The sequence below is a fragment of the Apteryx rowi genome, unplaced genomic scaffold (genome assembly GCF_003343035.1).
Source record: "Apteryx rowi isolate R43461 unplaced genomic scaffold, aptRow1 scaffold_899, whole genome shotgun sequence".
Classification (NCBI taxonomy): Eukaryota; Metazoa; Chordata; class Aves; order Apterygiformes; family Apterygidae; genus Apteryx; species Apteryx rowi.
The window spans coordinates 116,804-140,319 of record NW_020451203.1 but is presented as its reverse complement, the minus strand read 5'-3'; the positions used below and the strand labels follow the sequence as shown (position 1 = coordinate 140,319).

The window sequence follows — 23,516 nt, the reverse complement described above, 5'->3', positions numbered from 1 at the left end:
ATTATTTGATTATTTTGGGAAAAAAAAACACCAAAAAACCCCACAAAACAATCCTTTCCTCCTTATTATTCACATTTTTTGGTGAATGCCAATTAAAATCTTATTTTTCAAATTCAGTTGAATTGTAGCAATACAGACGCAATATAAGACAAATTATGACAGTTGGGTTTAATCAGTGTTGGGCTACATCTCCCTATCATGTCTTCAGAAGTCTGAGAAAATAAAACCAAATATTAAATACATATTTTCTACTTCCTGGTTAGCTTAAAACATTATGTCCTAAATGAAAGTACAAATGCTTTCACATTCCCTATGAAAAAAGAGCAAGCAGGAATTACCACCACTCAGAACATTCCCAAATTACATTAAATAATGCTACTTAGGAGGTAAGAATTCCCTCAATGTTTTGATTAGCCAATGTTTTTTTCTCTCTAAGCAAAATTGAACAAGTCTCCATCATTTATCCATATCAGATATGAGATATTTGTCTTCCATGACATAACTCTGAAACTAAAATAACAGTATTAAAGAACACATTAACTGAAAGCAGCAAAACATCTTTTCTGTAGAAAGCTTATATATTCACTTAACTAAAAAGCTATTTCCTTCAAATTGGATTGTTTTATCCACACAAGCTTACTTGATCTCAGCTTAGTTGATTGTAGGTAGAAAGCAGCAGCAAATCTAGTAGATTCTAGAGAGGAAAAGCAGAGGTGAAATGTAGCATTATGAGGCCAGGCTACAAATATATTCGACTGTAAGCTAATGCGGTGCCTTCCCAAAACAGATCATTCCAACACCCACATAACAAAATGTATTTTTAACATCAGAAAAAAGTCAACAGAACCTTACCTAACAGTAAACAGCGAACATGTTTGGGCAACATAATACTAAAGCTGTCATGTTTCCCTGTTTCCTGAGAGTTTGGTTCTATAATCCACTGTGGTTTTTCACTCCGCAGTTTATATTGTAAATGTGGACTGACCTTCAGGCTTGTGACCAAGTCAAGACCATTCTTCAGTGGACACTGCGCAAGTAATCTAATTCCTTTTCAAACTCCCTAAGGAATTCAAACACAGCACTCTCCACAGGTAGATACCTGGAATCCAGCAGGAGGTGAAGTATTCCTTGTATTAAACAAAACAAAACAGGGTATAAAAGAAAACCTCACTGCAATATCACAGGCAAGAAAAACACAAAAGGATATTTATCTGATCAACAGTAACAAGACTTTTGACCCTAATGACTACATTAAAAAAAAAAAATCCTACTTGTCAGAGAGGATTTTACCACATTTCTGGCATTTATTCCAATACCAATCAGAAATAGATGAAATACAAACACTTAAAAGTGAATGTATACTGAACAGAAAAAATCTACTGCATTAAAATATACAAGCAGTTAAGGCTAATAAAATCTTTCTTAATATATTGCTGCTGTCTGGAGAAAAATGTTGCCAAAAAGATTAAAAGAAAAAGCAAAAAAGCTAGCTAACCAAAATGTGTATTTTGTGTGTTATTTTGTGTGTATTTTGTGCTTAGTTTTTAAGAAGCATACAAACACACTCAGCATGAAGTGTTATAATTTTAAGAATAAGGTATCGCAAATGTCAGTATGACACTACAAAGCTCCTTTGCAGACTCTATTGACAATACACAAAAAATGAGTAACTGTGGGGTATCAATTCTCCATTTGGTTTTCCAGTTCCTTTGAAATATGGTCTCTATCAGCACTGACATTCCAAGAAGCATTACATATAAATGCTATCTCCTTTCTGTATTTTAAATACAGCTTAAAAGTTATTTGCAGAGCTATGGAGGTACATGGGCCAGTGTGCACAAGAGAAAAACGAAATAGCTCATAGTTAATAATGTTTGTGCTACAAAGATCTGAAAACAACTAAGAGATTACTTTCATAATGTATCATATTTTGTAATGTATTTGAAGATCACAGAAACTCATACTCCTCTTATCTGATCTCCAACTAAGCACCGGTTATAGCTTTTTACCAGATGGTTCCTAAATGAAATCAAAATTGAACTGGCTTTGAGATATTCAACACTGGCTGAAATATGAAATTTTCAAAATCTTTTAGTTCCAACCCTCAGTATAAAAAAAAAAAAAACAACCTATTTCTACTCTGAATTTCTCTATTAGCACCTCCACATAATTTGATCTTTATCATCATCAGAAAAAAAAACCAATTCTTCATTCTCTCTTGAACAACCACCACCCACAGGCTTCATTCCAGAGGTGAAACTCCCAGACAACAAATTCCAGGGTGAAGCAGGCAGTGCCTTTCTGTCCAGAGTAAGGTGCCTCACTGGGAGAGGCACCGAGACCTCCTGCATGCCAGTATTTCCTGCTGAAGCTCAGGCCAGCCCTTCCTTAACCCACTGGTGGTTGTGAATTCCAGCTGAACTGGCCAACTCTCTTCGGGGGCCCAGGCATCCGACCCAGGGCTGTGTGCTGACATCCCTAGGTGCATTATTGGCATTTTCCTCTCCAGATCTCCTGTAGATATTAAAAAATCCTCCTTAAAATATAAACTAACAGAATTGATTTCACACAGTATCAGTACAGTAAAAACATGGTAGACACTGATACTACAAATACCTATTCTAAAATGGGTTGTACATGGCAGTTAATTATTCACAGATGTTTTATACTAAAACTCAAACAAGACATAAATGTTATTTTGACTAAATAAGACAAATGAAACTGTATGTATCCTGAGTAAATCTGCCAACCCTCAACAAATAAATAGTATCTGTTTCTGCACCAAACCAGAGAGCAGCTATTGATCAAAGCCTCTGATAAGCCTTCATCAAAAACAAGGCTAGTGATAATGTGAAAGATAAAGGCTAGGTAGTGACTGAAAATCAACAGTTGGCGTGTGAGAAGGCACTTGCAAGACTCACGTCACTCACATATGTATTTCTACTTTTACATGCATTTTAGCAATTACAAAGTCGCTGGGGATCAGTTTCATTATGAAAATTAAGACAGTTATTTTTAGGGCAAATGTTTGTTTTCAATGTTGACACTCAGTGAATATATTCAACAGTCTACCTCAAGCCTGTGCTATCATTCTAGTCTGTATAAACCTCAATTCATTATAAAATGAGACAGCAATATTAGACAACGGCCTGTCTGATACACAGTTCAGAAATATTCCAAAAACAACCACACTGCATCCACAGACAGTAGTGCTCTCCAAATCAGGCAATGATGTCTCTTACAAGACAGGATTTGAGGCAGAAAGACGAAGAAATGTGAATGTGACTACGGAAAATGCAATGGGAGTAACCTCCAGGGACTATTAAACAGCCTCCCTTTCTCCTTCAAATGAGTACTTATTCCTTCCTATTCACCATCAGTTTCTTCCAGGAGAAGCAGCAAAACATTTATTTGTGGGCTTGAAAGGCTCCCTTGTAAGAGACATCATTGCTTTAGATTAAGGTATCCTGTGGAACAGTATCTCTAATCAAAGGAAAATGGTTAAGGAACCTAACTGAGGCCTGATAGGAAGACATAGTCTATCACTTGCATAGATTAATCCTGACTGGTATTCCTCATAGTTCTGAGAAACCCACACATTTATGTGGCAGAAATAAACCAGATTACAAAATGAAAGAGGTTCAGGAACCAAGGCTGTCCCAGCATACTCCTGGTGACCATAAAAATTCTGGAATTCCTGAGCGTTTTTGAAGAAGAGATACCTCAGACTGAGGGAGAAGAAAAGCATCCAATTGTGATGCTGGCAACCAAATGCCTGGGAAGCAGAATAGCTTTTTTTTTAAAAAAAAAACAAAAACAAAATGAAAGCTCAGCCTCAGGAGTTTCTTAATCCAAAATGTTCTACCTTCAACCTTGTTTCTTGACCTCTCTCGTGGTCCAGATCCTTAACCAAATCTTGTAAGGTAACTGCCCAAAGGTCAATGACTTTCTTACACAGGAGAAAGATCTCATTAAAGTTTATGTGATACATTATAGTTGTTAACTGTCAACATTGAAGCATGACAGTTGTTGATTCAATGAAAAAAAATGCAGGACATCACTCTTTAAGGCTTGCAGCTCCTGCACAGAGGTATATGGAAATGCTGTACCTTAACCATCCTGGTGTGCTCCCAAGCTGAGGAGAGCACTACATGCTGTCTGAATCTGGATGGATATTTCCCTAAAAACATTGTATTGCCTTGCACTGCTCAGAGAGAATTTAAAATCCTTGGCAGGATTGTGATCACAGGTATCATAAGGGATTGTAGACAACTTTGCAGCAATTTATGTGGAGTCTGGCATGAGATGTTATGTCAGTTGATGCCATCACATGTTTCACTACAGCTAGACAGGATGTTGTAACCATTAAAAGTGATGTTCAGGATCACACAGTTCCAAGTGAAATGGAAAATGTACAATCTGTGTCCAAACACAGAAGAGAGGAGGAAAAAACAGAGAAGCTCAAAACTTCTGGCATACATTCAAAGATGTTGTGGTGAGATAGATTTGGAGGCAAAGACAGGAAGATGGTCTACATCAGCAATAGCACCACTTCCTTTTCTGAATATCTGGATGGGTATGACTGGTTGTAATGTTAAATAACAGAGGCAAAGTTTGTGGTTCTAGAGAAGAAAAAATTCTATCTTAGCTTCTTTCAATGACTGTGCAGAAAACTTCCCAAGTATCTTATAGTCCTTGGCTTCATAAAGGAACAAGGGTGAAAAAAATCTCTAGTTCTCAAGTTGAAGATTTTTAACTACAGTCTGCTTGTTATAAGGAAATAAAGAGCTCTACCATCAAGAAATTCCTCTAAAGACAACAGAAGCAGTGTAAGTCCTTACTGTTGTGACTCCAGCGCCTCTTGCATTGAGAATCCAAATTAAGCATTTAGTCTCCTGAATATAAGCTGTTAGTGCTGAGAGAAGAGAGTATCAATTTACTGTGCTACTCTTAAGAATAGCTTAGAAATACAAGTTTTATCACAAGCACCAAGTTAAGCTGTCTATTATTCTTCAGAGTCAAACAGCAATGAAGGAAATCAGTTCAAGACAGATAAAGAGGAAATCACTGAATTAAGAAGGAAAATCATGTGAAACTTGTGTTTCCCAAGTATTTGATATAAATAGAATATGGAGACATTCACGGCTTCTGACATCCTGCAGCAGCCTACTACAATCTGTGTAGCAACGGGATACCAGGAGAAACCCTCAGAGCCTCCATCAGATTCTGCAGACTTGTCACCATACACTTCAGCAACTTGGGAAAGGCCCTCAGATCTTTCATGGCAGCAGCAGACATTGAAAGAGTATGCTTAACTGAGCCTTAACTGAGGTGGCAGGGAGGATGCTATTTGAGATACCACTGTACTGCAGGGGATGGAGATCAAGAGCATGGTTACATCCCTTCTTGTCCCTGTGCAAGAAGAAGCATCTTGAGATGGCACAAATACAAATAAACTAATACTACAGAACAGCCTGACATCAAGCAACAAACTGATGTTGACAGATTGAGGCTGATGTACACAAATAGGGACCATCTAGAACTGATGGCACTGAATGCTGTGTGCACTGTTTGAAAATGTCACCAAAGAGACCTGAACGTTTCCCAAGATTATACTTTTTTTGTGCTGATGCTTGAATAGCCATGGTCTCTGTTTCTGAGAACAATCCTCATTGATGGAGGATGAAATTCTAAGCTCACTTGTAGTACGACATTGTGCCAGGGTTGGCTCCCCTATTATTACAATAATCATCAAAATGCCAAATACTGAGGTTACTCAGAATCTCAGGGACCTTTGGCTGCACACATTTTTTCTTTACATTTTCTCAAGTAGTTCTCTTCTTTCACCATTATCTGCGCGACTGACAGGATTTGCACAGAGATACTTTGCTATACCGTAGTCTGTGAGATGGGATGGCCCAGAGTACTCAGCTTTCTAACTAAGTCTGATCTGCCCTTGAAAAAGCTGGACACTCTTCCCATAATGCAGACTTTTTTCTTCCTCCTCATTATAGTGAAAGATCCAAAGTTGGCATCTCTCTGACACTGGCGAAAGAAACTGCCAAGAGGAAGGCTTTCCTTGGCACCCTTTCTTACCCTACATTTAAACCTCAGAACACACTGGGCTCTTCATTAGGAGACACATCAGCTCACAGGACTAGAAACCTCACAGTTTCAAACCGGAGGGGTTAGCTGGGTGACTGAAAAATTATGGTAATTAGGGAAGCATACAAGTAGCAGCTTTTGCCACTGGGAGCTTAAGAGGTTTTTAAAGGTCATCTTTGAGAAGAATTACATTTCATCCCAAATGCTGCAAGTTTTCATCCCTTTAAATAATCACTTAAGAACATAAGAACAGCTGTACCAGCTCAAAACAAAGGTCTATTTGGCCCAGCACTCTACCTTCAACAATGGCCAAAAGCAGGAAGAGCACAAGACATACGGCAATACTGCCACCAAGCACTCTCCCAACAATTTGTAGCTCAGAAACCATCTGAGGCAGAGATGGCTTATAGATAATCACACAAAACACAGCAGAATCTGAGCAAGCATTAGAGTTAATGAGAAATAATATAGTACATAAAAAAGAAAAATATAAAGAGGAACAATCAGGAAAACATTTAAGACTTCATAAATCTGTAACTTAGGAAATACATTTCATAACTCATGAGGCTAAAGCTTTTAGCTTGTAGAACTAATGTCTAGATAACAGAAAACAATGTCATATTGATCCATAAGAATTATGATGTTAACATAAAGAATTTATATGCAACATACTCATATATTTAAACATCAGTGCAACTATTTTCATATTTTAAAATTATAAAATTCTTGCTGGATCCACACCCAATTATCAACTTATCTGCATTTCTTAAATATCACCCCTTATGAAATTCAACAGAACTATGTATTATAGTACTAGTTTCAAAGTTATTAGGCTTCATGGAGAGGCACTTCATGATATATTTTAGTTTATTATAATCAAGGTTCCTAAAATATAGAAGTCACCTGTTTAAACTGTAAAAGTAAATCTGAAATTAGAACAAGTTATATTAATTAATATATAAATTTGTAAGATATTCAAAAGATCTACTTTTATTCCTTTATGTCAGAAAAAAGGAAGCTACCAAAAGGACTGTGGTCTTGTCTGTTTTTTTGTTTTAAAAAGAAAACTGGTCCACACACTATCATGATGTTATATATTAACTCAGTTTGTCCCAGGACTGTGCTGCAACTGTTGTGCCTATCTCTCCTAAATGCAGATGAAGTACCCTGAATTTCCACAACCTCAGCACACTGATCTTGCAAATGCTTCTGAAAAGCTCCAACAACCTCTCTTGACAGATAACAAATGAACCTGGACCTATTCTGCTTGGATGTACTTTTTAGAAGCAGGATTGCAAAATAACACCACATCTCAAGGACTCTGCGGTATTTCACTGAGTTTCTACAATTCTTCGGGGATCCCAAAAGAGCTTTCGAAATCCCTGGAACAGATACATAGGTGGCCACCCATCCTACTCTGTCCTGTAGAGATTCTCCAAAGTCTTCAGTTGCTCCAGATGTCAAGCAAAACAATTTCACTGAAGAACTGATGCATCCAGAAAGCTTCCTTGTCAGAAGTTTCTTGGTAGACAGCACGTAAACCAACGGATTTCACCTGAACCTGAAACTGTGCTTCAGCTAGCTGCACTTGTGACTAAGACTCCAAAATGTATACTCTCATAGACTGAGCTGTGCTGGTTTACTGTCCCTCTACTGGAGGTTACCATGCCTCTAGCATAGGCAGCAGGACATACAGTTGTGCCACAGCTGTCCCTCTTCACAGGTATCAGTGTCAGCCACTAATAAAGCTGGGTTTGCACAAAGATCCTGGGGTGTTACATGGAGTGGACAAAGTACTGGCACTTTTACAGTCCACCACCCTTATATGTTTTATCACAAGGTACTAAAACTTCTGCAGAATGGGGGTAAAGACTCCTCGAGAGGCGAAGGTAACACAAGCTGTAACAGCTAAATCTGCCAGAACCCTGTCAGAGCCTTAATTTTTAGAGCGCTATAACTTGTTAAACAGTTTACAACTTTTCAGCTTCAATATATAAGCCATATGGACCAAACATTCTGTTCATAAGGAGCAAATGTTAATCACAAAAAACTCTAAGCAGCTTGTGAAAAATCTGCCTGTACTATTTCAGGACAGATCTCATAGGGCTTGTTAATTCAAGCTTTTAGATCAAACCTGGCTCACATGTTATCAGTTTGGAGGATGGCACATATTTGTTTGCTTACATCTGAACCTATCTATGTAAATATGTCCAAATCCTTCACAATAATAGACATGGCAAGAGCTATTCTACAGAGGGTTTGTATGGTCTACCCGATGCCTGTTTCTGAAGACCCAACTGGATCTCAGGTCTGATTCACAAAGCTCTTCATTGTTTCACTTGCATTTCTGCATTTTCTTTGAATTATGAGGCAGTCTGAAAGAAAGTTTTCATAATCCAGGAAAAGATTTAGGATACCACAGTACTATTTTCTTCTTTTTAAGAAGCACTCTTTAGATCATTTTCTTCATGAAAGAAGACATTATTCTTCTGCTTTTATACCAGAGTCACTGTAGTACTGGGCATCTTACACCAAATGACCTGTATTTCATTCTCATTTAATAAAGCCACAATGTGCAATGAAATCTCATTTGAACAATTACAGATCTTGTTTTTTAAGATGTACACGTATTATATATACATTTAACTACAATAAAGCTACCTTAATTTGGTGAAAGCCCACAACTAAACAGGTTTTCAAGCTAAAGTTGGTTTTGTGTTTGTTTTGCATACTCTTGCTTTTAAAAGAAAAGACATTGTGATTAATTGAAAATAATTACTTCTGGTTTTGATTTTAACAGACTGTTATTTGCTGCTGTATACAAAGCAGTACAGCATATTATATAATGGAAGATAGGTAGTAGTTCAAGCTCTTAGCAGAATGCARTGTCAGAGAGCTTATCCACACCAACAGCAATAAATTTAATAGATTGGGAATAATATCACTTTTTCATATATTTTGAAAAAGAGACTGCATATCAGGATTAAGTACTGTCTGGTTTTCATTCATTTTTAATATTTAAAATTTAAAAACCCCAGTGCATCCTTTATGTGCACTGACTTGTCACTTGCAAAGCAAAGCTATTACAATCAAGAGAAGAAACAACTAAGCAAAGAAACAAAAAGAAACATTTAAGCAACTGCTAAAAAAGCCTATTTTAAAACATCTGCAGGGTTACTAGTATAAACATATGAATATTTTGGCATACATATGTTTGTCAGCTACAGATTTACTTATTGCAATGACTACACATGAAAGCATTTGTCTAAAACACAATATATTCCTGTAAAATTAACACAGGTCGACTGCAGATGCTATTTCGGCCCTTCTCATATATGTGCTGCAACACAACCCTGCCATTGCTGACTCTCTTGGACACTGTAGATATTCACAAGAGCATGCTACAAAAATTAAAGCACAGGACATAGCCAAAGAAAGGCTAACATTAATGAAAAAATCTCAGCATCTAGCACCCCCTGCTTCTCGTACATCTATTCTACTACTGGATTACTTAGACATTCCTAGATCAAATGCCCTGCATTCCACAGTAAATCAGTCACTTTACTGTGGCAAGTTGTACTAAGAAATTCCAAATACTACAGCGGCACAGCATGCACTTTATGGATCACAAGTATTATTCAAGGGCAGCTTTTTTCTGATAGACAAGTTTACATTTAAGAAACAAAGGAAAGCTGTATTCAAATACTCAAAGCTCAAAACAAAAAAAACAGCCCTCATACTTTAAAATCTGAGTTAAAGAGAAATAAACAGGACCTTTCCTAAGATGATTTCAGAACCCAAATAGTCCACAACGTTTCCTGAAAAATTCTTGCAAACAGATGTTAATTATAATTTTGTTTATGGTAGGCTAAATAAAATACATCTGTTAAGTTAGGAAAACTGGAGAACGGCAAAGGGGAAAAGAAAACGGGGAAAAGAAAACGGGGAAAAGAAAACGGGGAAAAGAAAACGGGGAAAAGAAAACGGGGAAAACGGGGAAAAGAAAACGGGGAAAAGAAAACGGGGAAAAGAAAACGAAATATAATTCAGAAATGATTATCTCAAAAGTAGGTCACATGAAAATAACAAAATATCCTTCTCCAATGAGGTAAGTAATTTTCTAGAAGTCTAGTAGACTTCAGCAATCCAGACTCATACAGAATGCTATGAGTGAACGTTAGATGACAATTAGTGCATTGGTGGACAGTGGACTTACTAAAGGAGAACTGGTAACACAAAGGGTAAATATCAGGCTAAAAGAATGTTACTTCTAGAGTTTAGGTAAGGCTAAATCTTGCAACATATTCAAGCAACACTTCAGTAATAAATTTTGGCACAAAAGAATGCAAGAGTTTGTGTGATGCCTCGCACGAAACAGAGAGGCATCCTCAACACAAAAAAACAAATCATGCAGAAAAAAGTGGATAGATCTGAGGAGGACTAATTTTAGTGAAATGGGATTCATATTCATATTCCTAAGTGCAAAGTCAGACCCAGAGAGTCGTTTGTATGCATACTTTAAGCACTGCCTCCAAATGAGGCAGCTGCACCCTTCCCTGCCCTCGGACATGTTACAACTCTACCTCTTCCTCCCATCCCAGCCTGAGCGCTCCCAGTGACAGTGTGAGGATTTGTTTAGCTGTATGATGACCTGGATGGGGGAACTGATCCCCATAAAAAGTAAATTAGCTCAAAAAGAAATAAAAGACTAACCCATCTCCTGATCAAGCCCCTCAGTCTGATGAACATGAATGTTTCTGCTGACACAAGGAAGAAGGTAACATGAGCATGGGAGCAGGACTGAATGAAACTTTTGGCAGCCAAAGATGTGTGTGAAATTAGTGCTTACTTGTTTGAATGTTTCAGTAAAGAGAGGATATCAATTGGAAACAACAGGAAAAGATCTTGTGACACAGGATCATATCTGCAGACAAAGGATGACACAGACACTTGGTATGTGATTAAACAATAAACCACAACTTTAACTCTTCTATAGAAATCTGTAAAAGGCATACATTGTGTGGCCTTAGGGTGCCTTGCTCAGGTCCAAAAATGGTTCCACTGATCTCTACTTTCTGTCCTGAGGTTGAAACTTTATCAGCTCACATCACAAGATTTCCTTCAGCTGTTCAGTCCTTGACTATAGCTACCAGTCCATCACTGTATCTTCATCTATCATGCCTAATCCTTTGCTGTTTGATTACATGGGACCCCTGTATGTGGAATAACACTCATTTACTACACTTCTCCAAAAATATTGTGCTTGGATAGCCTATTTTTTAACTTAGATTGCCATTTCTTTCACTCAGACAGTAAGGGTGCTTGGTAAGTAAGAGACATATCACTCCTGAACAGCTTTTCCTAGGTACCCTGTATTTCTCAGTATCTACTCAGCCTGCACCCAAACCTGACAGCATTTTGACAATCTCAGGACCCAAATTCCTCCTTGCTACGACAGCGTCCCTAGTTTGGGTATCATTGCATCACACCTGCCTTGTTAACATTGCTGACTGACTCAACATCCCTTTGCATTTTAGGCTTCAAATCCACAGCAGTGAGATTTCCTGGCAAGCTGGGCAAGGCTCACAGGCTGGGCTCTGGCTGCAGGATCGCTACCCCCAGTTGCCTGGGCTCCCACCAAAGCAGTCCTGCCTCAGCACGTTTCCTTCTGCAGGCTCACATACCCTCTCCGTGGCCACTGCTCTGTTCGTCAGGGCTCCTCAAAAAAGACAAAAAATGCTCAAAATCTTCACTATTCCTGACACTGACTGACACTTGAAATGGTGCATGGTACATTTTTTATTACATTTTAAAGTACTTTTTAATATTATTGAATGTGACTGAGCCTCCCTCCTGTTGACTGGATATTAACTTTACTCAATTGGACCGTCACTCTCAAGCCAATTCTATCCTAGCAGCTACCTTGGTAGCACTCATTCAGAACAAACACTGTGACCATTGAAGGTTAATTTCAAATGCCAAAGATCTCCCACTACTCTTCTATTAGCTCAAAATGATGAACCCTGTCAACCTTTTCTATTTAAGTGGTCTGTACCATTTGTGACATGCAGACAGTAAAGAGGCCAACCATGCTCCAGCTTTTTGCTTCATTCAGGACTCCATAGCCTTAAACACATGCCTGTGCTGAATTCACCCAGTACAACCATTACTTCCACATCCCCTTGAGCTCTAAGAGTATCTGCTATACCACCACACATACTGCTCAGAGCAGCTTCAACAGGGAAGCAGGAAAAAGATTTTTTACCGCATGTTTGTTAATACTGTACATAACAACCTGACTGTCACACAGCCAGATGACCCTAACTGTTGCTGGTTAGTTTTCCCCGCTGTATCAAAAATGCTACCACAGTACAAAGTCAGCTCCAGAGCCACTACGTCCCTCATAATGCCAAAGTAAGCCTATGTCTGTGGCACCTTGAAGCACTTGGTTTAGGAGCCCAGCAGTCTTTCTCCAGTAAGAAGGGAGAAAAGTATCATGAGAAGTAATTCCAGTAGAGATAGAACATCGTTTCTAACATGTATATACATATATAAAAATATGTATCTACACTAACTAGAGGTCCAGTTACCCCTGCCCAAAAAGGCAGAATTCAAACCAGCGGTAGTGCAAAGAAAGAGTGCAATAATCGAGGGGAAGGAGTGCCTGTCCTGTGAGGGAAGGCCAAAGAGTTTGGCACATTTACTCTTTTAACATGCAGGCTATGCAAGGGTTTCATTACAGACAATCATACATCAGTCTATCAGTACATTCAAGGGTTGAACGGAAAGAGTTATTTCAGCTCACAGGCAACACTGATATGAAAACAAGTGAGAACAGACTGGTTGCAAAATCAAACAAATAAACCTTTAAACATTAGAAGCGCCAATTACTAGACCAATCTTCCGCCAGACGCAGAAGGTGCAAAAATCTAAACAGAATTAAAATGAGGTTTTATCAGAATATGAGAGACAGTTGTCTGCTGCAGCAGGGAGCAAGAATTTATGATTCAGAAGACAGGCTTCTTCAAAAAGCATCTTAAATCATAGCCATCACCAACCTAACAAAATTGATATGAATTTATACAGGATCAGGGCAAAATAAGAAATCCTTTCTTAGAAATCTTACCTATTGAAAAATAATTAGGGGGAAGAAGTGGTCCCAGAGGCTAAGTTAATAGGAGACTCAGTAGACATTAGTTCAATTTCTTTGCTCTTTCACTTGTTATAAAATTAAGTTTAATACACTAAACATGTGGGAATAATTTATTTAAAAGCTGGGAATATGCAAAGAAACTTGTGTTTGTTCAAAAGGTACACCTGAATTGTTTTTCAAGGTTTACATAGGTTTTAGATATTAAACCTGTAATTTCTTTGGATTTTTCCAATTCTTCCATTGCAAAGGTATCTTAATGATTAAAAGCAAAAATTGTGGAAAGTGTCAGCTGATTTCAGGTCAACTGTATGAACAGTAGCAAAAAATAATTTAGCACACATTCCAAGGCAATTAGTGGTAAAACATTAGAAAACATTTTCTACCAATCAGAATGGATAGTCTGCAACATCATTTGAAGAACAGCAGTGGAATCTTATATCCAGAGACACAATTTTATTAAAAAAAAAAAAGTTAAAAAAAATGTTGCGCAGCCAGGGAAACTAATAAGATTTCCCATCATTACTTTGATTCTAATTCACATTCACTTGATGTTATGAATACCACTTTTTAAGTTACATTTCTTTTAAACTTATCTTCCTATAAAAACATCAGTGTTCAGTAAAGTTACAGAGACTCTACTACTGCTGTCTATTAAAAAATTATTTTAATAGGCTTCAAACAACATAAGTTTAGTTTATTCTTTGGGGATAGAAGCTTGAAAAATGACTCTCTTCTACTGCTGGTATTTGAAAAACGCTGGAAGAGAACAATCTGACTGCAAGTGGCAGATGACGGCAGCATAAGAGTTGGTTTCAGTCTACGACCGGAAAAGCTTGCACTAGTATTAACATGCATCAGCCGATGCATCTTAAGCAATTTCTTAACAGTTACTGGCTTCAAGTTCTCCAGTAAGGCAGCAATAGCAGCCACCAGGGAATTCTGCTTGCAAAGTTTCTACAACAAATGTATTAATAATTTTGGGAGAAAGCAAATGTGAGTCACACTTCCAGGAACGCACTGTAACCGGTCATCTTTATCACCATGTAACGTCAGCAAAGCTCAAGACATCTGAAATAAAAACTGAAGTTTATCTAAAAAACACTCTGTAAAATGTCTTTATTGGATGGCTATTGACAAAGTATGCTTCCTTACAACTATCCTATGCCAACTATTTTATTTAACATAAGGAGGTGCTTTAATTGCTATTCCAAATTACTGTTAGAATTTCAATCTAGGCTATTCAAATAACTTGCCAGTAGGATTGCAAATTCCCAAAATTTTGGCTCTGAAAAACAGGTTCTTAATCTATATATGCAAGCAAGCATGAAGGGGCTGAAAGCTCTTACCTCCTGTGGTTGATAAATGAAGAAAATGTTCTCACAAGACAGGAGAGTTGCATTCACTGAAGTGGTACCTTCCTATCAACACTATAATGCATAAATTTGGACCTGTGAACAGTACACTTAGGGATGCCTGGATTTCTACAGCTTAAGCTGTATTTTACATATAAACAGAGAATGTAGAAAAAACACCAAAATGAATAATACCTCTAAAAACCCACAAAACTGATCCGAGAATACATGATCTGAATATAAATTGAAAAACAATTCCTCTAAAAACATAATGATCTGCAATGAACTGTTTCTTTCTCTTAAATGATCTTAATAGATGATATTCTTCTATTTAAAGCTTCCAGTAGTCATGTGTAGATTTGAATTTTTTTCCACAAGAAATACGAACTTTTAAACAGTTATGTGATATCACAAGTCAAAACTCAGATTATAACCCCTGGGATAAAAAAAAAAAAAAGAAAAAAAAAAAGGAAATTTAATAGTTAAATGCATTAGGCCTCATGCAAACTGCATCTTCCCTTGAATTAGCTGGGAATGTGTGCTTTGGGGAAAAGGGATACTACTCCAGATCTGGGTATTTAATTCCAAACAGGGGAAAACCATAGCTATAACCAAATCCTTCTAAAAATTCTGACTACCTTCCAGTGCCCTTAATCTGTCACAGTTAAAAGACTTTAACTGTCTTCATCTTACTTCCATGGTTTCCCATAGGATTAAGGCCATTAATGCTTTTCATAAAATCAGTTCTACTTTTCCTGAAAATATTAGAGAATGGTAGGGATTTTAAAGCAAAGTAACTCATGACTTTCTTTGAGGAGACTTTTTCCTTTGGTACCAGCCATTGCTCACCCATAACTTCTTACCTGCACAGGTTAAGGAGAGAAGCAGAATCTGTAAATACGGGCATTTGCACACAAGGGAATTTAAAACATAAGAAAAATATGGAAAATTAGAAAATACAAACTAGCTGCTCTGTACTTCCTTCATTAAAATAAAGCAGCTATGAAAACATCTTAAACAACCAGAGAGCTTTGTGTTTCAAACTCCAGAAAAAATAAACCATCTACAATATATCACTTAGTACTGTCCCTTATAGTAAAAATATAAGACTTAAAGTTAACATTTTGTATTTCCAAGTATTAAAAATATACCAAAATAATACTGTGCTTGGATTTCTTATATTTTATACCTAAACAGTAAATAAGGAAATTCTCACGAAGACTACACTGAGATGAAATTGGGAGTGCATAGCTCAGCAAAAAAATTAAAGCTATAGGATGTTGCAATTATCTCTATGCTAAGCATTTTTCCAAGAAAATTCAGTGTTAAAGTTTCACTGAAAAAAAATTTAAAAATGAGGCAAGAATGAAAATGCAGAGTTTGGATATCTTCACCACCTTTCTTCAGCCCTATAACCATACATTAAAGGAAAAGAATTATTTTTTAAGAAACAACTCAATTTGGGGTCCTAAGCACTGAGAAGCTTTAGTTATAATAATCTGTATATTATTAATACAGAAAAACATTGCTCAGGCATACTACACTTATTAAGTGTACACATAAGTACATGCAGTTGTTATAGGGAAAACTGGAGAAATTCATCTGTATTTAGCACTCTGCAAATATCACTATAAGAGAATAAATATGAATCTCAGGAAGTAAAACTACTTTTAGAGCAGCTTTTATTTAATGAATCTATTCAATAAACAGATATTAAAACCAGGTGTCTGCTATAAGAAAGTTTCTGTTCATAAGAACATTTAGCTTAGTATGCTTTAAAACAGTACATAAAGATGGATGTGTGTTACATAAGACAAACTATGTAAAATTTTACCCACAGTCAAATATTATCAGTTACTAAAGACCCCTCATTTAAATGAATGCAAATCACAATAGAAATCAAGTATTCCTGTTTGGCAAGGTGAAAGAGTTTTATTCAAATACAGAAGCTGAATTCTTTCACTCATGTTTTGTATGAGTTTAACATTTCACAGTGTTTACCTGCACCAGACTGCTTTCAGCTTGGTTTATATTTGTTCAAAATAGACACTACTCCAACATCCGGAAACTTATTTACTCTGGATCGCAGAACCAGCTACGCACCTCTACTGTAAATAAAAGATACAGTGTACTAAAGCCAAACCCATTTTCCTTCTGTGCCAATTATTTCCTGTTGGGTCATTTGGGGCTGCTTTCCTTTTACACTACTCAAACACCATTAGGGGGCTTCATGGAGAAGAACAGCAAAAGAAAGGAGAGTTTTGTACAACTGCTATATGGAAGGATCACACACACAAGAGGCACTATACAACTAGCTAGTAAGAATAACAGTTAACTGTATACATATAATGCTGAATGAAATCAGAATAAACTTTTTTTGTTCCTTTTTATGGTGTCCTTTAGTACCTATTAACAGCTAATTCTGACAAAAGGTGCTATACAAATAAATGGGTCTAAACTGAACTTGACCTTACACTCTCTAATTACAAAGTTTGCTTCCTTTCGAGCACTGAAGGGGGGGGAAGGGGGAAGGGGGCACTAAGAGCAAACAAGTTATTTCCTTAAGTCTCTTTCCAGTTTTTGAATTTAATTTTCTTATTTCACCAGTTTATGTTAGAATACCTTCATTAATTTATCATCTCATTTCCTCCCAGTTGTTAAGTTGGGCTGTTAAAATACCATTGTTCTCACTTTTTTTCTTGCATGGCCTGCTCCACTTTGTGTAAGGCCTCAGGATTCCCAATTTAAGTATCAGAACTGCTCTGTCAATGCATATTTATAACTAAAGATTAAATTGTGCATAAATACTGCGTCTTGAAATAATTTAAAGAGAAGAAAATTAAGAAGCTATGTTTTTGAAGCACTTGACTGCGCTATTTTTATTCCTCAAAGCAATCTACATCGAAAGTTTCATTTAAAGTGTTGGACCCAAATAGGCAGTTGGTTTTGTTACGAGCTGTCATGCATATTACAAAATATTGCACAATAATTGCATTTATACAGATGGCTATTTCCTACTTCAATCCTTGGTGTATTCAAACATACTTTTCAGATATAAGATCATAATATTTGGGATAAATAATAGCCTGGCACTATGATGTGCTGCTGGCTCAACGCACTGCAGGATTCCCAGAAGTCGGAAGCAAGTGGAAAATTGGGAGCTCTGACAAGTTGACATGTACCCAAGAGTCCTCGCTCATCATTCAGCATACACTTTTACTGTTTTGCACACAGATGTGGTAAAAGCAGTCAAAGATGCTCTGTGGTTGTACATGGAAAATAGAGCTGAAAATGTTGCAAGTTGCTTTTTAACTGAAAATTCTGGCAGGGTCTAACAGGTATGTTTACTTTGGTGAAATGAATTGGTTTCCTAGTACTTTGTTTTAATAAAAGGGGTTGAGAGTCAAAAGTGGGTTATAACGATATCCTTAGCTCTGACTATGAGCTAAGTCCTTTTCTAGAAGAAAAGGACTTCTGTTAGTAGGCTGTAGCTTTCAGCAAGCAGCACTCCATAGCTTGAAATTTATAATTAGAATACAGTATTGTTTAAGGCATAACCAAATTTAAGGCATGTTATTTGCAGCAGGCTACCCTGCAGCGACATTAATTGCCTCCAACTGTCTGAATTGCCTCCCGATTAGTCAGGCATAGTACTGTTGCTCTTGAGGGAACTTCAGGTGAACATACATGAGTTGAGGAAATGAACTCTTTGCTCCATCTGTATAGTAGCAATCGACAAAACATTTATTTCCCTCCATTTTGCAGCGTAACCTCAGAAGATTTGTACTTAGTCACTCATCTGAATATAGGAGAAACAAATACCCCTGTTTCCTACCGCAGCGTTCCTGAAGGTGGATGGTTACTGTGGGCAGATAAATACAGTCTTGTGATATAGGTCATAGCTGTGCACAGTTCTTTACGTGATGCTTGCATCCCTGTAGACAACGCTCAGAGCACATACACTGTTCAAAACAGTCATGAGATACTAGGTGATCAGACAAGAAGTTAAAGGATACTGTCACTTTTCCATACTATTATTAATATTAAATACTATTAAACACTCCACACATTATTATGGCCTAAAATACTGCTCAGATCATTGACCCTAACAAAGAGCAATGATCCAGTTGTGAACTGCAACAGAGGGCCGGCCAACTTTTCTTGATGCAATTTTCTTGATGCAATTGGCTTTAAAGCCAATAAGCTATCGAAACATTTTTACCATGGGAAATTCCCCAAAGTGTTTTCAGGTCACATCTACCCAAAACAGAATAATATCTAGAAAAGCTTTAATTCATTGCTTCTACTGCTTTTTCATAGCAAGGCTGAGCACAGAAAAAAAACCTTTACTGTCAAGTATTTTTTCCAGACTATCACACTGCAGATCCAGGTGGGTATCTAAACTGCTTCTTCTGTAGTAGAAGGATCCTTTGAGAAAGACCTCTTTTCTGGCTGGCACTGTTGTCAAATGCCTCTGGTTACAGTTTTAGGTGATAAAATTATGGTATACATGAAGTCCTTACTTTTATTTTGGGGCCCAATAAATTAATTAAAGCTCTTTGAGATTTCTTATTCCTGTCCCAGTAGTGGGTCAAGCTCTGGACCCACTTCTCTTTGCTAATTATTTAATTATCACTTTGCCTACCTGTTTATTGCCATCCTCCTCCATCAATATATTTGTTTTCTACTGAGACACAGAACACCAAATTTTGGTCCTGTGCCATAACCACTAGCTTTTTAAATAATGTAGTAGTAAGGCAAATGGGTGAAACTGAATACACAGTCATAAATGCTTTTTTAGCTTCTGTGGGCTTCTCTTTTACTTTTCTTACATATAGACAGAAAGGTAACCGGATGTTACATGGTGTGTGCTGTGTTTAAGTTTGCTTACTACCTACTACTTCTGCTATATCACCATTTTAAAATTAAATTTCAAAGTCCATTGTAACGATGCACGCTCCTTCCCCAAACTCAGTCACCTACATATAAACTCTTGTGCTTGAGCAGAAAATAGGGTTGTTTTTCTGACACTGTTTCCTGTGTACATAACAGCAGCACATACCCCAGTTTTAGGGCCCTTCCACTGACATTTTATAGGTCTCAAATGTTGACTTCCTGTCAGCTGGACCCAGACACTCAGAAAAGATTTTCAAAATACCTTGTTCTACAATGACTGAAACCTAGGACTGACTTGATAAATAGATCTGGATACTTCTTCTTAAACAAGATCTTTACAGAAATACACATTCAATGGGATTTATTTCTTAAAAATCTTAAATTAACGTAAGCCATTGCAATATGAGTATGCTAGAATGCTGTGAAACACCTAAAAATGTCAGGATACAAAAAACACTTATCTATACTAATCTCATTAGAAATCACAGTCAAACAACCGGTTTTTAGAGAGGACAGATCAGCTGCACAATACTGTGTAAACAGAACATGGTCCTTACCATTAACTGCAATGTTCTTCACCTTCTGATGTGACCAAGAACATGCTTTAAAAAAGATGATGTTTTTGTAATGATCCAGGCTTCCAATATTCTCTCCTACTCAGGCTATCTGAAGCGGAAGAAATGTATAAACATCTCAGATGGCATTTGAACAGCTTAAACTTTAGGGGTTAAATAAAGAAAACATAGCATTTTACTACCTGTCACTGACTTCACATTCAATATTCCTTCTCATCCCTTCCCCAGTTATCCTCCTCATCTTTCCAACAAAGCTGTCTTTTCAAGGGACTTACAACTATCTACCTGCCTATTTAAAATCACTTGTACAGCAAATACCACTAGTAAAACATGCACAAAAGCATTCAGTAGCAGCCAGCATACTTTCTGCATCATTGACCAATGTGGCCATTTGCAGACCAATATAACACAAATTCATAGCCCATATTACACAAATTTCTCTAAAATTCAGAGGTTAATCACATTTCTACTATTATTCTGTGTTATATACTGTTTTTTAAAAGCTTTCAAAAGCTTCAGGAAGAAGTAGATTTGCAGAGTTTGTATTCTTCAACAAGATGTTAATCTAATACACCAAAGTACTATGGCAAACATTTAATGGATAACAAATTAAGTGAAGGTACCTGAAAATAATCAATTGAATTCACATAAATTAGGAGATAAGATCTTAATGTGAATGAAATTCATGAAAATACAACAGTATTATGTAAACTGTTTCTAGAATGACATCTTTAAACAAGAAATATCCACTTATCGATACATTGTCAACTGCTGAAGAGAAAAGGAACCGAAGCTAGAAAAAGCTTTGATCAGACAAGAAGTTGAAGGATGCTGTCACTTCTTAATTTTATCTCATAAAGAGCATAATTAAGTCTCACATACTACTAAACCCCCATAGCTGTTTACAAAATCATTCCAATCATTCCAGAAAGATAATACAGCGTAAACTGCAAGTAACACCATAAATAAGACCAAACTACTCGAGAGAGAGAGGTTTAACTTCTGGAGTCCTGAATTCCTACAAGTTGGAGACAGCAGGAATTTGGGTGAGGGAAAAAAAATCACAATTTTTGTTGTTTTTTTCTTTCACCTTTTAAAGAAGCATGAAACACAAGAGTCGATTAAAGTCCAGCTGATAAAATACAGGATTTGTGCTCCCACTTAAGGAGGAGGAATGTGGGACAAGCCAAAGATGGGCAAAGGTTTCTCCTCAAGACTTGAAAATTATTTTAATTCTCGAAAGAAAATAGACCGAACAAATATACAAAACAAATACTCCTCTATCAGCAAGTTTATCAGGGTATCAGAAATGAGTTAAACATACATATCTATTTATGAATACTCCAAATTAGCCTAATTACAGGGCACTTATTTATCTAGACCCTTACTTACTGCTTTTATGCTTGCATATATTCACTATTTAGAGAGTAATATATTCAGCAATTCATTCAGTAAGTCATAGGTCACTTCTTACATCACCTTTTATTTTTCTACAACATTCTGAAACCACAATATCTAAATAATCCAAAATCTACAAAATGTTTTGGTGGGTATGTAAAGATGGAGTTGTTTCATCCACATCTAACATATTAGTATAATATATTAGTTAACCACAAGATATTGGAGAGAGCTGAAAAAACCTGAGTGCATCTTATAAAACTATGATGCTTTCTTGACAGTAATTAACACCACAGCAACTTCCTCTTCCTTCCTCAAAGCAAAGAAACACCAAGAACTCCCTTCAGAACTATGTATATAAAAACAAAACTAGAATATTTTCAGTAAGTCAAGTGGCAGTTATTTACTTCAGACATTGTAACAAAATCGTTAAATCATATTTTAGGAGCATTTTGCTATTCACAGCTGACAAGAACAAAGCCCTCTGCAATGAAATGGACCAGTTATGGTTAAAAAGGAGCTGCTGAACAATACAAGTTTTCAAATCTGAACACCACCAACATAGTGAAAGATTGAGGAACCCAGACTAATTCTTCATTTTAGTGGCTAACTTGCAATATAAAGGTCGACATTTTCTATGCCCATGTCTGTAAGAAAACAGTACAGACAACTTTTTCTCTCAACAATATTACAGTAAGACCAATGACTTAGTTACATCTTAAGATTTCTCCAGACTTAGCAGGAAGTTAGATTTTATTTCTGTTAAAGACTGAGTGGCAGCAGTGATATATTTATGACAGGAATGCTTAATAACATATTCACTCAGCAGAGCTCTGACAGAGAAATGTTTTGACTATCTGAAATCTATTTTTTCAGGATTTTTGGATTAACTTCCAGACCTTTAGGTTTACTTGTAGGTAAAAAATAATTACTTCAGGCAAGTATAATATTTTGCAATAATCCAAATATATTTTTGATAGTTCAGGATTACCCATCAAATTGGAAGTGGCACCATTATATAATGAGAACTGAGTCCAAAGCAATTAATTTCAATTATAAACTAAAGGGAAATTAATTTTCACAGAGAATCAGAATGGCTAGACGTCACATTTCCCAATCGTTGAAATGTCATGAAATTTTGCTTGATAAAGTCCACTTTGGCATGTTTTTTAACAAGATTATTATCTCCTCCTTAAACATTTTTCCCATAATAGGTAAAACATTTTCTTTCCTTTCCAGGATCACTTATAACTTTATTACTTAATATGCCTGTCAAGATAGCCAATTTTATAAGGTTATGTGTGTGTCATATACATACGCTGGACAGGACGGAGGGCTTGAAAATCCATTACTAGTAACTGAGGTTTTTTCCCTTCATAAATTATATATTTAACCTCAAACTTCAAGACACAAGTATGTTTGAAAACTATCACGTGCAGGTATACTTTCTCAGCTTAGAGGTTATTTTCTTGTGTAAACTTCTAGCTCAATGTATTCTATCCTTTCCCAAATTTTTTCCTGTGTAGAGGAATAATCTGGACTATCGTTATGGCTTTTTCTTCAGTACAGCTATTTAGAACAAACTTGAATATATTTGAGTCCCAGGAATTTTTTGCAAACAAAATACCAAATAAGAAAAACTATGTTGTTTCTGCAAAAATATCTGATTAGCAGAAAGCTAACTTATACATATCAAATGAAGACACTAAAAGAAATAAAATAAGACATGCGAAATCATGAGCCATTGAGAACTGATCACTTTTCTTTCAAAGAATCGGTTAGTTCTTAGTTTGTTCTTCCATTTCCTGAATTGCTCTTTCAAGACCACTTCCTCAGAATCAGCACACTTTTTAGACATGCCCCCATCAAGCTGTGATATTAAAGCAAAAATTAAATAAATTATAACAAAGCCTTTCTTTGAGGAAAAGAAAAAACTGGGCATGAATCCAATGTTTTTCCATTTATCAAACTCAGAAATAATATGGATGAATTCTATAACCCAACTCTTGACAGAGACTGGATAAAACAGTAATAGTT

At 36.5% G+C, this 23,516-nt stretch overlaps 1 protein-coding gene across 3 annotated transcripts in view; it reads right to left on the bottom strand.

Moving 5' to 3' along the window:
* The window catches only part of TNFAIP8 (TNF alpha induced protein 8), a 65,084-nt gene that overhangs the window by 35,549 nt on the left and 6,019 nt on the right, over positions 1 to 23,516 (bottom strand). Inside the window, exon 1 of one of the 3 annotated variants that reach the window (XM_026091102.1) lies at positions 20,064 to 20,131. The exons of 1 other annotated variant lie outside the window; for it this stretch is intronic. Coding sequence is in view for 1 of the 2 variants with exons in the window: in XM_026091099.1 (XP_025946884.1) it covers position 641 (1 nt within the window). In the remaining variant the exon portion in view is untranslated. Of the gene's footprint in view, positions 1 to 640; positions 768 to 20,063; positions 20,132 to 23,516 lie in introns of those variants that run through there. One more of the 3 variants, XM_026091099.1, reaches the window with a different exon arrangement.